At 47.4% G+C, this 14,438-nt stretch overlaps 1 protein-coding gene across 1 annotated transcript in view; it reads left to right on the forward strand.

Annotated features, from left to right (window-relative positions):
- hd (humpty dumpty) overlaps window positions 1-14,438 on the forward strand; it is a 34,339-nt gene that overhangs the window by 12,307 nt on the left and 7,594 nt on the right. The window contains exons 7-10 of the mRNA XM_050171360.3: window positions 2,472-2,841; window positions 6,850-6,949; window positions 8,887-8,988; window positions 13,382-13,571. Of these exons, the coding sequence (XP_050027317.1) occupies window positions 2,472-2,841; window positions 6,850-6,949; window positions 8,887-8,988; window positions 13,382-13,571 (762 nt within the window). The remainder of the gene's footprint in view (window positions 1-2,471; window positions 2,842-6,849; window positions 6,950-8,886; window positions 8,989-13,381; window positions 13,572-14,438) is intronic.

Consider the following 14,438-nt stretch of genomic DNA (forward strand, 5'->3'; position numbering starts at 1 on the left):
CTTGTGCAACCTGGTGCTACTCAAAAGTAGTTTTTTACAGTCGAACCGAAGTTGCGTTGGACACGAAAATACTTTCATTATATGCGATATTCATTGCAGTCGAACCCACTTATAACAATGTATTGGTTATAACGACCACATTTCAGTGTGTTTACGGTTTTCCAACCATGCCTATTGAAGCCGTGGACCAGGTCACTCGCTTTCAAGTTGCGTTTCCAGGGACGAGGCATACAACATAAACTGCATGGCGCGGGGCGTGCAGCGCTGCAACATCAGCTGCAACGACAGTGGCACTCTCGTTATTGTGCAATTGTCCGTGCAGCACCCCTCGCATTATGCCTATTTCAACGATTTTGGAACAGCCAGCTATGTCCTTTATGGGAATGGCTGCTCAAGCGTTCCTGTTATTGCTGTTGATATCCTTGCAGCCCAAGTCGGCGAGAGCGCTTGCACCATAGGCTGCCACATCCCAATTTTGCAAAGGTTCGGAGTTACTACGCCGTTATCAAGAGATCACGGTTTTGCGTTGCTTCGTTTATGTGCTGCCAATTAACGATAACGGTTTGCAGTGACGTTCTATCTCTCGAATATAGAATTTCTTTTCACCCCAGGCGACATTGTCACAGCTTGTCACCCATTCGCCGTCGGCGCGAAGTCGTCGACGGGGTATACAAGCCGGTTGGTCGTTCCGTACTCGAGCGAACACAGCGAAGAAGTCAGTCGGGAGAAAGAGAGAGAAAAAAATGTTGATCGACTGATAATGACACAGAGATTAAAAGAAACACAAAAAGCACAACTAACACACATGCACTTAATCTAGATCAATGATGAATACAAAAGAAATGCAACAAGCAATTAACAGTGTGTATAAAAAATAACGCTACAAAAGAATACACTTCCGGGTTGTCCACTAAACAGAGTTAAAAAGAAAACAAATGATGGCATATGCATGGCCGAGCAGCAGCAGCAATTCCATAAAGTGTGGAGTCGATGGCAGAGCTTTCCCAAAGAATGCTGGCAAGCCAATCTCGTTGCGGTGGATGTGATTGCTGGGCTGGGTATCCCGGGAGTCTAGGTCTGATGTCTTCCCTCGAGCAGGTTGAGCTAACTTGAGGGGAACTACCGTGAACTTCGTTGCATAGGTTGGTTTGTCTTCTCTTACGCCAACTAGTAACCTGCAGTTCAGACGCGGCTAGGCGGCCCAGGCGATACTGGACGGCACTAGCTCCTTGACGCTTCTCAGCAGATTGTAGGCTCAGCTTCTAAACTCTAGACTGTCTAGCTCGGTCTCAAACCTGCGTTTAAATAACTTCTCCTTTCCCTAGTGCCCTGGGTTGGAGGACGGCAGATATTGATGATCCAATCAAATTTACCGAATTGTATACTGGCTCCTCCGAAGGTCTTGGATGTGCCCCTTTTAATTAGGGGCGAGGGAACGGGTGCTTCCCCCCTGCTGATAGTTCGTGCACTTGTATTGCACCACACACGCACACCCTTGAGTCCGTGGCGGCCCTCTATTGTTCGTTCATAAACATAGGAGAAACGACGGCAGCCGGCCATATGGCGCTGTCGGCACATATACTCTGTCAGCAATTCCACTGGTAAACAATCAACACTGGTAAAATCGCCACTGCAAAAATTTGTCTTAACTGAAGAGTACCTAAATGTGAAGCGATTCATAATAGGCTGTTGATTTCTAAGGGCTCTTCAGGCTCTCTTCTTTTAGTACATGTACCCTTTGTGGGATACACATGCATTTCATTATAATGGTTTACCTTTAGATGCAGCACACAAGCTGCAACAAATGTTCAACAGCATTAAAATGGTAAACAGCACATTGTTTTTGAGTGACAGTGACAAGCGACATTTGCAGGCTTTGATGTTGCCAATTTTACCTGGTATAGAAACTTGTCTGACTAAACCAGCATGAAGGAAGTATCCCTTAGTTGTCCTTTGACTATCCGAAGATTTCTGAGTGTTTTCGGAGGCAGAAGAGTGAACATTTTCATCAACAAAGCTTTCCATAAAATTTGGCACCTTTTGTGAAATTGTGAAGCAAGCCCAAATTCGTAAACTTCGGAGTGTTGACAGGTATGCACTCGTGTATCTTGCAGTTGTTGTCAAAAACGGGGTATTGAATACAAGCTCTTGTGTGTTAAATTATGGCAACCATTTTCACTGCCTTTTCATCAGTTTTACACATTTCTTAAGGTATGCCACCCAGGGTAGTGGTTTAGTGGCATTCGGCGTCCTGCTGCTGAGCTTCAGGTTAGGTTTGATTTTTGGCCATCATAGCTGCATTGCAATGAGAATGGTACGCAAAAGTGCATTGCGCACTCGTCAAAGGGACCCATATGGTCAAAAGTAACAAGGTGTCCTTCACTACAAGCTTGTTGCTTGTTAGGCTAATTCATCTGCTCTCATTGTGCCTCCAACCAACACTGCACTGTCTCCCATTTCTTTCGGTGCAGCGAGGGAGCCTGGACAGTAGCCCGCAGGCACGTTTCCACCAGCACTGCCTCGTGTGGCTGCACCCGCACCTGCCCTGGCTGCGGCTGTTTCCCCGCCACGGGGTGATGGCCAATGCGTCAGTGTCCAAGGAGGCCACCTCCCTGTTTGCCGACCCCGCCAGCCCCGCCCGGGCGGCCCTGCAGGGGGACTGGGCGCAGGGCTTCCGCTCCCTGTACCAGCTTCTGCGCGCCCGCCAGTGCCCCTACTTCTACGTCTGCGCTCCCACATTCACCGTCCTGTTCCGGGCTGCGGGGGTGGCTGGCCTGGCGGACCTGCATGCCTTGCTGACGCCCACTACGCGAGGCCTCAGGCAGGCACTTCGTGACGAAGGTAGGTCATGATGATGGAAGCGTGCTTGTAGAGAGTACGCAGAACGCTAACATTATTGCTGTTTAGGATTTGTTGGGTTACTCTCATTTCATACATCGCAGGCATTTGCCACCAAAAGGGTAGTAGTGCGTCACATATCAAAGAAAGATAAAAGCGTCATGTACTTGGATGTTAAATTAAGTCTTATACTCTTATACATTTTTTTCCATTATACATTTTATAAATTTTTTTCCAGCCCTGGCAGGCACCTCATGTTATATGTGTGTTTGGGACATGTATAATCGTAATACAGGACTTCAGGTATGTCTAACATGACAAAGAAGCTGTCATCAAGAATCTCGTTATATTGAAGTTTAACTGTAATATCTTGTTCTTATGAAGTGTCTTTTCTGCTACAGTAAAACCTCGTTAAACCGTACCCGCTTAAACAGTAGTTTTGTTTTAAAAGTAGTAAAGTCAAATCCCCGACTCAGCGGCCATTGAACATAATGTGTTTCGTATCCGCATAAACCGTACCAGCTCATTGCGTACGCATCGGTTAAAACGTAGCGTTTCAACTTTTCGTCGCGCAAACACGGCGCTGCGCTGTCTCCATCGGGCGGCCCGGCAGAACAACACGCCTCAGAGATCGGAACAACGGCCTCCAAGCGCCCTGTGCGTTTGTGCGTGAAGCCACATCAACATTAACATCATTTCGACGCGGTGCCAGAGAGCGTTATGGCGTCGTGCAATCGAGGACTCTCATCGTTCCGAAGCTCGGATAAAAAATACGCCGGGTGCTCAGCATAGAAGAAAAATTAGACATCGTCCGTGCTATCGAACGTGACACGAAGAAGTCGGCGCTGACGCGCAGCAGGGATCTGCTGTTGACTACAGTGTCTGGCATTTGGAATGCGAAGAAGTTGCTCGGCAGCGCTGCTGCGACCGCGAAGATATGTCGGCTACGAGGTTCGACTTTTCGTCATCGTTGCCTGTGTTGTTGCGGAAGTGTCGACTATCGACAGTGACGAGGACGACACGGAAAGCGATAGCACGGGCGATTCAGGCCCGACAGTGGCATAAGCTGCGCGTTACGTCAGCCTCATGAATGCAATCGTCGCGACGACAATAGGGGCGCGATAACGTAACTCTATTCCAAATGAAAATTATTCCAAACTCCGGCACCCGGCAATGAAAAAGGCACCCCCGGGACTTCTGCAGCACTACTGTGCACGTGCACGGAGAATACGTAACGCCAACGAGGAATCTGCCATGCGAGTGTTTGCCGAGAAGAGGGGGCTGGCTGAAAAGCTGGCACGCAGCTTCAAAAAGTTTGAGGCCGCTATCGTCGTCGTGCTAGGCTGCAGCGGCATCAAACGAAAATAACGCTTTTGTCGCGCGAAGTGAATAAATACTGCATGTCTTTTTCCCCCTTTCATCGCACTCTCTCTGAGTTCCGTTTTCGACAGGTAAGTGGGCGATCTCATGCTATTCGGTTAAACAGTACTACCGTTTAGTACCGTATTTATTCGCGTATAACCCGCACCAAAATGTGAAAAAACGCGTTTAAAAAGTGGGGGTGCGGGTTATCTGCGAATTTTTTCCTTGGGAGGGGGGGGGGGGGGGTCGGCTTCACCGCAATGTGCGGCGGCCTCCCCGTGTAGTCCGCCATCCCCATCGTCATCGACGCTTGTCAAGCCGATGAAGGGCCAACGAAAGGCCAGCATTGTTGAGCCTCGCGTTAGGCGCTGTTTAGTGTACTTACCCCAGTTTGCACTGTTTGCCTGCTTTGTTTTGGCATCATGAGTGCGACTCGACGGCAGTGTTTCACAGCGAAAGAGAAGCTAAAGATTATAGCCGCTGCCGAAGAAATCGGCAACAGAGCTGCTGCAAGACAGCATGACGTCGACGAGTCGTGCATTCGCGACTGGAGGAAGAAAAAAGAGTCTCGAAGCAACGAACCGGGACAGGCGAGCGTTTCGGGGTCCGAAGACTGGCGCGTACCCCCACCTCGAGACGCAGCTTGCGAAGTTCATTGAGGAGCAGAGAAGTCGTGGCCACGCTGTTTCGACTGAGATGGCGCAAATGGAAGCCCTGAAGTTGGCCCGGGAATTGAACATTCCACGTGAGTTTCGTGCAAGCCGTGGATGGCTTCAGCGCTTCATGCGAAGACATGGATTTTCTATGCGGCGGCGAACAACCATGTGCCAGCGGCTTCCTGAAGCCTACGAGGAAAAGTTGTTGAACTTTCAACGATATGTGATCGCACTTCGGAAGGAGCACAGCTATTTGCTGTCTCAGGTGGGAAATGCTGATCAAACACCTGTGTACTTTGAGATGCCGATGGACACGACCATGGAAAAAAAGGGCTCCAAATCAGTCAGCGTGCTGACCGGCGGAAATGCCAAGCTGCGCTGCACAGTCATGCTATGCGCTTTGGCTGACGGCACGAAACTGCGCCCGTATGTCATTTTCAAACGCAAGACGCTACCTAGCATTCCACTGCCCCCAGGAATCGTTGTGCGTGCGGAAGAAAATTCGTGGATGAACAGTGGCCTAGTCGGTGACTGGCTTCGAGTAATCTGGGAGCGAAGACCAGGTGCCTTGCTGGCACGCCGGTCGATGCTCGTACTAGATTCCTTCAGAGGCCACTGCACTGATGCGGTGAAGGCTCGCCTTGCCGAGACCAGCACCGACCTCGTCATAATACCTGGCGGCATGACGTCCATGCTACAGCCACTCGACGTGTGCCTGAACAAGCCGTTCAAGGCACACGTGAAGCGGCTGTATGCCCAGTGGATGGCCGACGGCATTTACGCCCTCACACCGACGGGACGCGTGCGAAGGCCTGATATTCCATTGCTGTGCCAGTGGATCGTGGATGCGTGGAAAGCGATACCGGCCGATTTGGTGCGGAAAAGCTTTAAAAAATGTGCGATCAGTAATAGTTTGGATGGTTCCGAGGACGACTACGTCTTTGAGAGTGGCGATGAAGCCTCGGATGGCAGTAGTGAGAGCGGCGACGATTAAGAATCGGATAACCAGTGACGTGGTGGCGGTCGTTTGAATAAATGTTCTGAAAACGAAATGATCACCGAGTGTGAGTTGCATCTTTCTAGCGCTCATTTTTTTTTTTCAGGTAAACGTGCGGGTTATACGCGAGTTGTTTTTTTTTTTTTCCGCCGAGTTCAAAGTTAGGGGTGCGGGTTATACGCAGGGGCGGGTTATACGCGGGTAAATACGGTACGTACCTTTTCCGAGCTCCGGCCACCTACGGTTTAACGAGGTTTCACTGTACAGTACATTATGTACTATTACTATTCCACTGAATGTAGAGCACAGTAAAATAAATTGCAGGAACTATCGGTGATGATTGTTAATGTGAGCAAATAGCCTAAATGAGCAAATGAGCGAGTGTGCAAACGAACAAACATTTTCTATGCTGAGTTATTGCCTCGTGGCGTTCAATAGTTCACATGAGTGCTGATGGTGTTTCTACTCCTGTGTATCCTGTCATTCTGAATTTTAAATAAATTTCTATTCTGGGACCTGGCGAATGTTGCATTCATAGGTCAGCAGATTAAGTGGATACTCGCTCACAAACGTTTTCTTGGGCTATGTACTCACACATGTGCACTCCCCTGCATTCATCGTGCTCACCGGCACCCACTCACGCTCATGCCTGCATCCATTCACACTCGCGAACAGTCACCCACGTTCATACTTGCGTCTACTCAAAATGACAGTCTTAGACTTTAGCTCATGCACTGAATTCTGTTCACATCACATCCACAAATGCACCCTTTGTCACTGGCTAACACTCTACCTCACGCCTGTGAAACGAATGTGGAGCGAGTATAAGTGAATGTAATTAGGGATATGCCGACCTATGGTTTCCTTTGTGACTGATGTTATGTGATCTACAGCATGCATTCAAACTTTGTCTCTCACTTGTCCTTTCAAGAAAGGAAGGCGGATGCCTACACTGTTCTCACTTAGTGTTCTGGTTCTTGCTTCTCTCTCTCCCAGGCATTACATTCAGCATGCCTCTGTGCACCAGCCAAGAGCAGATGGACGAGACAGTAGATGGTGCCTCACAGTCCCCGCCTTCCGAAGCCAAGAGCGACGGGTGAGTGATTGGCCTGTATCTCGGTGCAGATAGTGTTGCTCTCTCCAAAATGATACAATCCCATTTAAAACAAACTCAATAACCCCACAAAAAGTGGTGTTGTCTCAGTAGTTAGTTATACCTGAACTTGCCCTTCAAAATGCACAAAAATTACTGGCTCTGAAGCTGACATAGACAGCTAGGGTTTGACACCAATTTGGTCCAAAAAATATGACTTTCGGTACTATACCATGCAACTAAAGTCGCCGACCGTTTATTCGGACCTCACGGGGACTGCGGAAATGTCCGAATAAACAGGTGTCCGAAAAAGCAGATTAAGAAAAAAAAATGAAATCCTTTATTTCCACGCACTTATTCGGGCTCGGCAGTAGGCTTGAAGAAATCGTGAATGCGCCGATGCACGCTGTTCCGTTTACGCGCAATCAGATAAGCCTGAATCTCGGAGAGGGTAGCCACTGCTTGTACACGCTCCGCATGCGATGGCAGCGTAGCACATGGTACGTCATCTTCCGACTCAAGAGTCATCGTCCGGCAGTGCAGCAGAAACCTGACGAATGATCTCGCCGTCGTCGAGTTCTGCGCATGTCAGTACAGCAGTGTACCTGTGAAACTGTCAAATAAGACGGTGTCCGGAATCGCAATGCAACCACTGCGCAGGTCTCGGCAGAACATTTTCAGTGTCGGTAAGGAGCACATAGGAAGGCGACAAATCTTAGGCCTCCTGGCACCCGCCTCCCGGCATTCCCCAGCGCAGTCTGCGCAGGGACTGTCGGCGCCATTAGACACTTGACGCGATGTTTCCGTATGCCGCGTTGGATCACCGGAACCTCGACACAGCACACAAAGCAAACACCACCATGCCGACACCAGTCGCACAAACGAAAAACATGGCCTACTCGTAGCGTCGTGCGCGAAGATACAAATCAGCTGCTGGATTGTCTTGACATGGCTTACTAAGCTGAAACTGGAACTGCTGTAGAGCCACTCTATCGAACCAGGCAGAAACGATGATGATGAGCGGGGATTTGCAGTAGCGCCACTTCGTGGGGCAGCAAGGAGGCTCCGTTGAAAACAAAAATGGCGTTCTGCAAGTCTAATCATGCGCCGTTCAGAGTCGGTGCATGGTGCTCTCGATCAAGTTGGCTCAAGGAGTGTCCGAAAAATCAGATGAGAGGTTGCAAGGTGTCCGAACTTTCGGCAGTTGTTATACATTATGGTCTATGGGGAGAATGGCGGTGCCGCGAAGCAGACGGAATAATTGAGCATGTCCGAATTTTTGGAGTCTGGAAAATTGGTCGCCGACTGTACTATCCTTACTTTGTGTAGCTGTGTATTTGCTATCGCAATCGGGGCTTCGCTTTTCGAGTGAAACTGACTTTTTATCTGTGTATACTACTTTATTGCACTTCTGTGTTCTGAATATATTTGTTTTATAATTGTCTGTGTTCATCGCCTCACTTTCATGTTAATGTTATAATTAGTGCCATGGTAAAGGCCCTAGGCTGCTTCATGGTCACTTATACCAATCGAAAGATTTGGAATAAAGACTTCCAGACTAATGCCAATTCATCTGAACATGCTATATTGCTCACTTTTCTCTTAAGATAGTAGAGATGTAGAAGTTATGGCACACTTAACATTGACAATGTGCTGCTTTTAACACAGATAGCCCTGTGCAAGTTGCTCTATTAACAAATACTAGCTCTGATGTATATAAAATTTAAATGCACCCAAGCTGGAACTCTCTTTTCTTGTGTTCACGGCCACTAGTGCACGTATGCAATTTATTCTGTGGAAAGCAGATTACAGCTGAAGCCCATTTAGCAGCAGGGTATACAAAAGTAAAGTCATGCACGGTAGTTTAATCTGTGTGTTGTTGACATTTGCTTTAGGTTTGTGTTTACCTTTTGTGCCAATGGTACCGCTCACATTTGCAGTCAAGACGAGAACGTAGCAGAAGAGGAAACAGTGACCTGGTTGGAAAGCTTGGGCCTCAGCCAAGCAGATTTTCCTTCTCTCAACACGACACGGAACAAAATGTATCCTTTCAAGGGTCTTTATTGAGATGGCAATTATACGGTACTTGAAATGCATTCGTGGCATCATCCCTGTCGCCATGCTGTCATTCGTGGCATCATCCCTGTCGCCATGCTGTCATAGTATTGACGGTGCATGCGTGGCTTGCTTTTGGAGGTTTAGAAGGTTTACAGAGTTGCGAGCAGATGCTTAGTGTGTTTGGCTGCAAGAACTGTGAAGCCAAGTAGATGCACTGATGTGCTCAGAGCAGTGGAGTGAATCCTGAATTCGCCTTCCACTGCTGGTATGAGCGCTGTGAGCACGCACACTAACGTTCCTGCCGAGCAACTGTTTTCATACGTGGTCTCAGCGGAAAGAACAGTACGCTTCAAACTACCGACGAAGACAGTCTTCCTTTGGCCTCATCTTGTGCACCATCAAGGGTGGATGTGTTACATACTTCAAACTGCAGATGTTGCGTAGTGTGTAAGCACAAAGGCAGGACATGCCTGATGAGGTAGCATACGAGGGTTTGTTGGCCAGTTGCCTACTCTTGAGCACGTACTACATTGATGCTGCACATGAATGCTGTGCCAATCGGTACTGACTAGAATTTGTTGCTCCACACTACTCCAAAGCCTACATTACCTATATTGCGCCATTGCTGTGTGCTGATATACCGTATTTAGTACTCGAATCTAAGCCAGCCCTGATTCTAAGCTGACCCCCGAAAGTCCGAAGCCAGGAATAAAAGAAAAGGAAAAAGAAAGAAAAACTTACTTCGAACATAGGCGGAACAAAAAAGGTAGGACAGTGTTCACAAAATCAATACCGTATTTATTGAATATGAGCATGCAGAGCTCGTTCTACGTCATCATCGCTGTTGTGGTCTGATAAATCTCATCCTCGTTGCGGTGCACATGAAAAGCATCTCCTGTTGCCCCCTCCAATGACTGCCGCTCTTCTCATTGATGCTGAAGCACAGCCCGGCTTGAACGTGAAAGCTGTGCCTCTGCAGCTAGCACAGCTTTCATTTGAAAGTGGCACTATAGTGGCATTGCCTCTTGGTGTCATTACGGTAACGCCATGCTGCACGCCGATACGACACAGGCGTCAAAATGGCGACGTCGCTCACATACTTCAGTTGGCTACTGGTACGGCTAGTAGCAGTTGTGATATTGATTTGTTTAGCTGGTGCTAGCGATGCACCATATTTCTTAATTTCGATTAAAAACTGGGGCTTTTCTTTATAAATCCTTGAATCTAAGCCGACCCTATAGTTTGGTATATGATTATTTAAAAAAGCTTTCGGCCTAGATCCCAATAAATATGGTGGTTTCAGCAGTGTAAAAGTTGGGAAGCTCCTATGCTGTATCATATACAGCATGGCGCCGCTGCATTCATTGGGTGCATTCATTCATCGCATTATATCCAGTGGTACAGAAGAAAATGAGTAATAGCCCTGAACAATGGGACGTGACTGAGACAGACAGCGCTTCGTCTGTCTCAGTCGCGTCCCGTTGTTCAGCGCTGTTAAGGCTAAACTCCATGAGTGCGATTTTGTGCGCGACAGCGACGAGCGACGGATCGGGCCGTCACTTGAACAGATCGCTCGGTTCTGCAAATCTAGAATTTGTTGCTCGTCGCCCGGAAGTGCTATGAGCGACTAGCCAATAGCGCAAAGCCGGAACTGGATGTACATAACTCAAGTACTTCCGATTGTCGCACGGAATGAGAAAACGATTGAATTTTTATACGTGCAAGGATAAGAACCTACTGGAAGACCTTCAGAAATATTTTATGCTGCTTTTTACAGTAAAACACATCAACTTAAGTTAATAAAGCACGCGTCATGCTACTTTCGGCACCTATAGTGCTGCCCTCATACCAGCAACAATGTGGAGACGTCGCTCGAAGTCATCGCTCGCATGGAGTACAACTTGCAGGCGACGAGCGAACGCGACAGCCATCTCCGTCGCGTCGCTTGTCGCTGTCGCGTGAAAGATCGCTTGCATGGGGTTTATACTTTACTCGTTTTCTTCAGACATGTACCAACCAGCCCAAGTTACCACGTTATTGCAGTGAGACAGCCGTTTTGACAGCAAACGGAACGCAACTCAATACTATTTTTCTGCACCAGCCATGAGGCTGCAGTGGGTTAGGTGCCCATGCTGGCTCTGACTCCCTGATCAATCAACACATCGAGGGCTGATGTATGATGGTGCACTACTTATTCCAGTTGCTTGCATGCGACTTTGTTCATTCAACCCTGCCACTTTTGTTTTCAAGAGAATTTGAGGTCCTAGCCCCTTATGCCTTGTTTGGGAGTGCACATCAGTGATGGAATAAAGAACAGTACAGGCACTCAAAGCTGATTGATTCATGAAACAAAATCAAGGTCTCCAGAATGTCAAGCTTGCAAAGCGGTCCTGTAGTAAAGGGACACCAAAGAGAACAATACGATATCTACTCAAATCTAGGCCAGCCCCGATCCTAAGCAGACCTCAAAAAATCCGAAGCCAGGCAAAAAAAAAAAAAAAAAAAGCTTACCTCGAATGTAGGCTGAACAAAAAAGCAAGGATAGCATTCACAAAATGAAAACGGCATTTATTGAATTGTGAACATGCTGAGCTCATTCTACGTCATCATCGCTGCTAGCCTCGTCACTATCTTCGTTATCGCTGTCAACTTCAAATAGTGCGCTATCTTCAAACAGTAAATGCCATCGTCGTTGCGGTGCATGCAAAAAGCATCTCCCATTGCCCCCTCCAGCGATGGTTGTTTTTCTCATCTATGTCGAAGTCCCGCATGGCTTGAACGTTTGACGATGCCTCTGTGGCTGGCACAACTTTTTGTTTGAAAGGAGCACTATAGTGGCATCGCCTGTTTCATGCCGCACGCCGATACCATAGAATAAACAACCAGCTCGGATACGACACAGGTCAAAATGGCGACGTTGCTCGCATACTTCATTAGGCTACTGGTGCGGCTAGTAGTGACTGCGATACCGACTTTTCTGGATGGCGCTAGCTATGCACCATATTTATCAATTTCAATTAAAAACTGGAGAGTTTCTTAAAAACATCAAATCTAAGTAAGCTGACGCTAGAGTTGGTATGTGATTATTTGAAAAAAAATCTATTGGCCTAGATTCGAATAAATACATTAACTTGAGCTGCATTAGTAAATTACCCCCATCTCGATACTCTCACCATGAGAAGAGGCTTGGCAAGCAGAAAAAAAAAATTGTAGCAGATTCAACGAGTTGGAATCCGTATACAGCGAAGTTTTGTGTGAGCGCATAAAGAATTGAAACACGAGTTTATGTGTATTGAATGTCTGCACAGAGGGGCACAGAATGCTCTATTCAGGCATTGTAGAGAGGCTAATGCAATGCTGCTGCAGATGTGCGGAGGCGAGCGATATCTGATAGTGGCACAAGGACCCAGCGGCGGTGACATTGCACGTGTCCTGCAATGTGATTGATTGGTTGGCCTATTCGGCGATAAAACAGCCATGCAGGGCCCATGGTCACGCAAAGCAGGCGCATTCGCAATGAAAAGGTGTGCTTTTAAGATATGGCTAGCAAAACCACCTTGGAGTTCCTGGACCAGCTTGATGTGGTGTAATGGATTTTGAAAGGAAAAAATTGGCGTCCACCTGAAGTGTAGCACGAAGCTACATAGCAAACCCATGCAGGTTTCTCCGAAAGAAAGCCTCGCAGTTGAAGAAAAATTTGTCCTGGTCAAAGACTTGAATCTGGGACCAGTGCCTCTCTGAGGCAGTTGCTCTACCATCTGCGCTAACCACTGGTTAGCCAATCGCAGAGTGAGGTTGAATTAATCTACAACTTGAGGCACTGGGACACTGAATATGCCAAATCAGCAAGATGAAAAAAATTACATGAAAGGAAAAAATTGGCATCCACCCAACTTGTAGCACGAAGCTATGAAACAAACCTATACGGGTTTCTCAGAAAGAAAGCCTCGCAGTCTTGCTCTGCCATCAGCCAGCCTCCTGCTTAGCTAAGGTGGTAGAGAAAACCACCCTTGAAAGGCGTTGGTCCCAGTCCTGGACCAGGACAAATTTCGTTTCAGCTGTGAGGTGTTCTTTCTGAGATAGCATACATACGTAAGAGATCCAGCACTGCTTACGTACAGTGTATGCACAGTGTGGAGCACACAACGCTAACGCTAACTCCTTGCATATGCTGCCATATGCAATAATAAAACTGTCTATGGTGTCGTGAATGGGTGGCTCAGGAGCACGAATACAAGCTCATCTGGTGAGCTGTTTTGAGAGCTAGTCTCTCCTTGACAGCTGGCATTACCTTTTTAATGTGTTGCACCGACCAGGCTTGATAATGGCTGGCGTTTTGACCTTCACAATAGCCTTTCCTTGACGACTGTCAACCAGGTTGGACGAGAGCAGGGATGACCGCAGACCTAGGTCACTGGTCTTTGTCGAGAGGGGAGAGACGCTGGCCCTGTTCAACTTCCTTCTGAACAGCCGAGCCTGTGTCTGCCCCACGGGGCCCCTGGCCGGTGTGCCACCTACGCTCATTTCCCCTGTGGCCTTCCATGGAGCCAGTTTGCGCTCGCTCAAGGTAATTTGTGTGCAGCAATAATTACTCAGTCTGATTCAATCCATTGTGACAGATCCTGCTATGGTGGCTTCAGTGTTTTGCTGCTAAAAGTGAGGTTGTCAGTTCGATTCTTGGTGGCAGCTGCATTCTGATTTTCTTTGGTTTAGGTGCGCACTAAAGGGACTCCAAACAGAATATAAGTTGAGCTGTATTAGTGAATTATGTGTCCCCATTGCTGGGAAAGGCGCTCTCACCGTCAGAGGAAGGTGCATAAGCCTGAAAAGACGCAGTGACGAAAGACTGGTGGGGACACACCTCCTTGAGGTTTCCGCACCAGCTTGCCATGCTATAATGCAATTATAGATGGCGTCTGCTCTTGTCTAGCCACCTGCTTAGCGGTAAAGAAGGACTGCATTACATTCTGAATTAACGAAAGACTTGAGGGCTTATAGCAAGTTTCGAGGACTTTGACTACATGCTAGTAACGTAAACGCTTGAAAATATTTTAAATTCGTGACGTTACACTAACATCCCTGTGCTGGGGTTTCGGTACGAAATTCAAGATCTAGAAATTTGGGCTTTGTATTCTCTTCTAGTAATCGATCAATTTCTGTCAGCACAGTTATTGAGAATACAATTTTGGAAGAATACATTATCAATCTAAACTGATTTAGTGTTTCTATTTAGTTTCCCTTTATAAGGAAACCCATGTGGTCAAAATTGATCCAGGCTATCAGGTGATTGATATTAAGAGGAAGCTTTACTCGGGGCCTCCTGTCTAAATACGAGGGTGAATCGGAATGTTCTTGCCCCTATTTTTTTATTAGCCAAAATAAGGTAAACACAGGTAATTACAAATATACGTACTATTCTACGTACCTTACGCTA

This window comes from Dermacentor andersoni, chromosome 6 (assembly GCF_023375885.2).
Source record: "Dermacentor andersoni chromosome 6, qqDerAnde1_hic_scaffold, whole genome shotgun sequence".
In the NCBI taxonomy this organism is placed as follows: Eukaryota; Metazoa; Arthropoda; class Arachnida; order Ixodida; family Ixodidae; genus Dermacentor; species Dermacentor andersoni.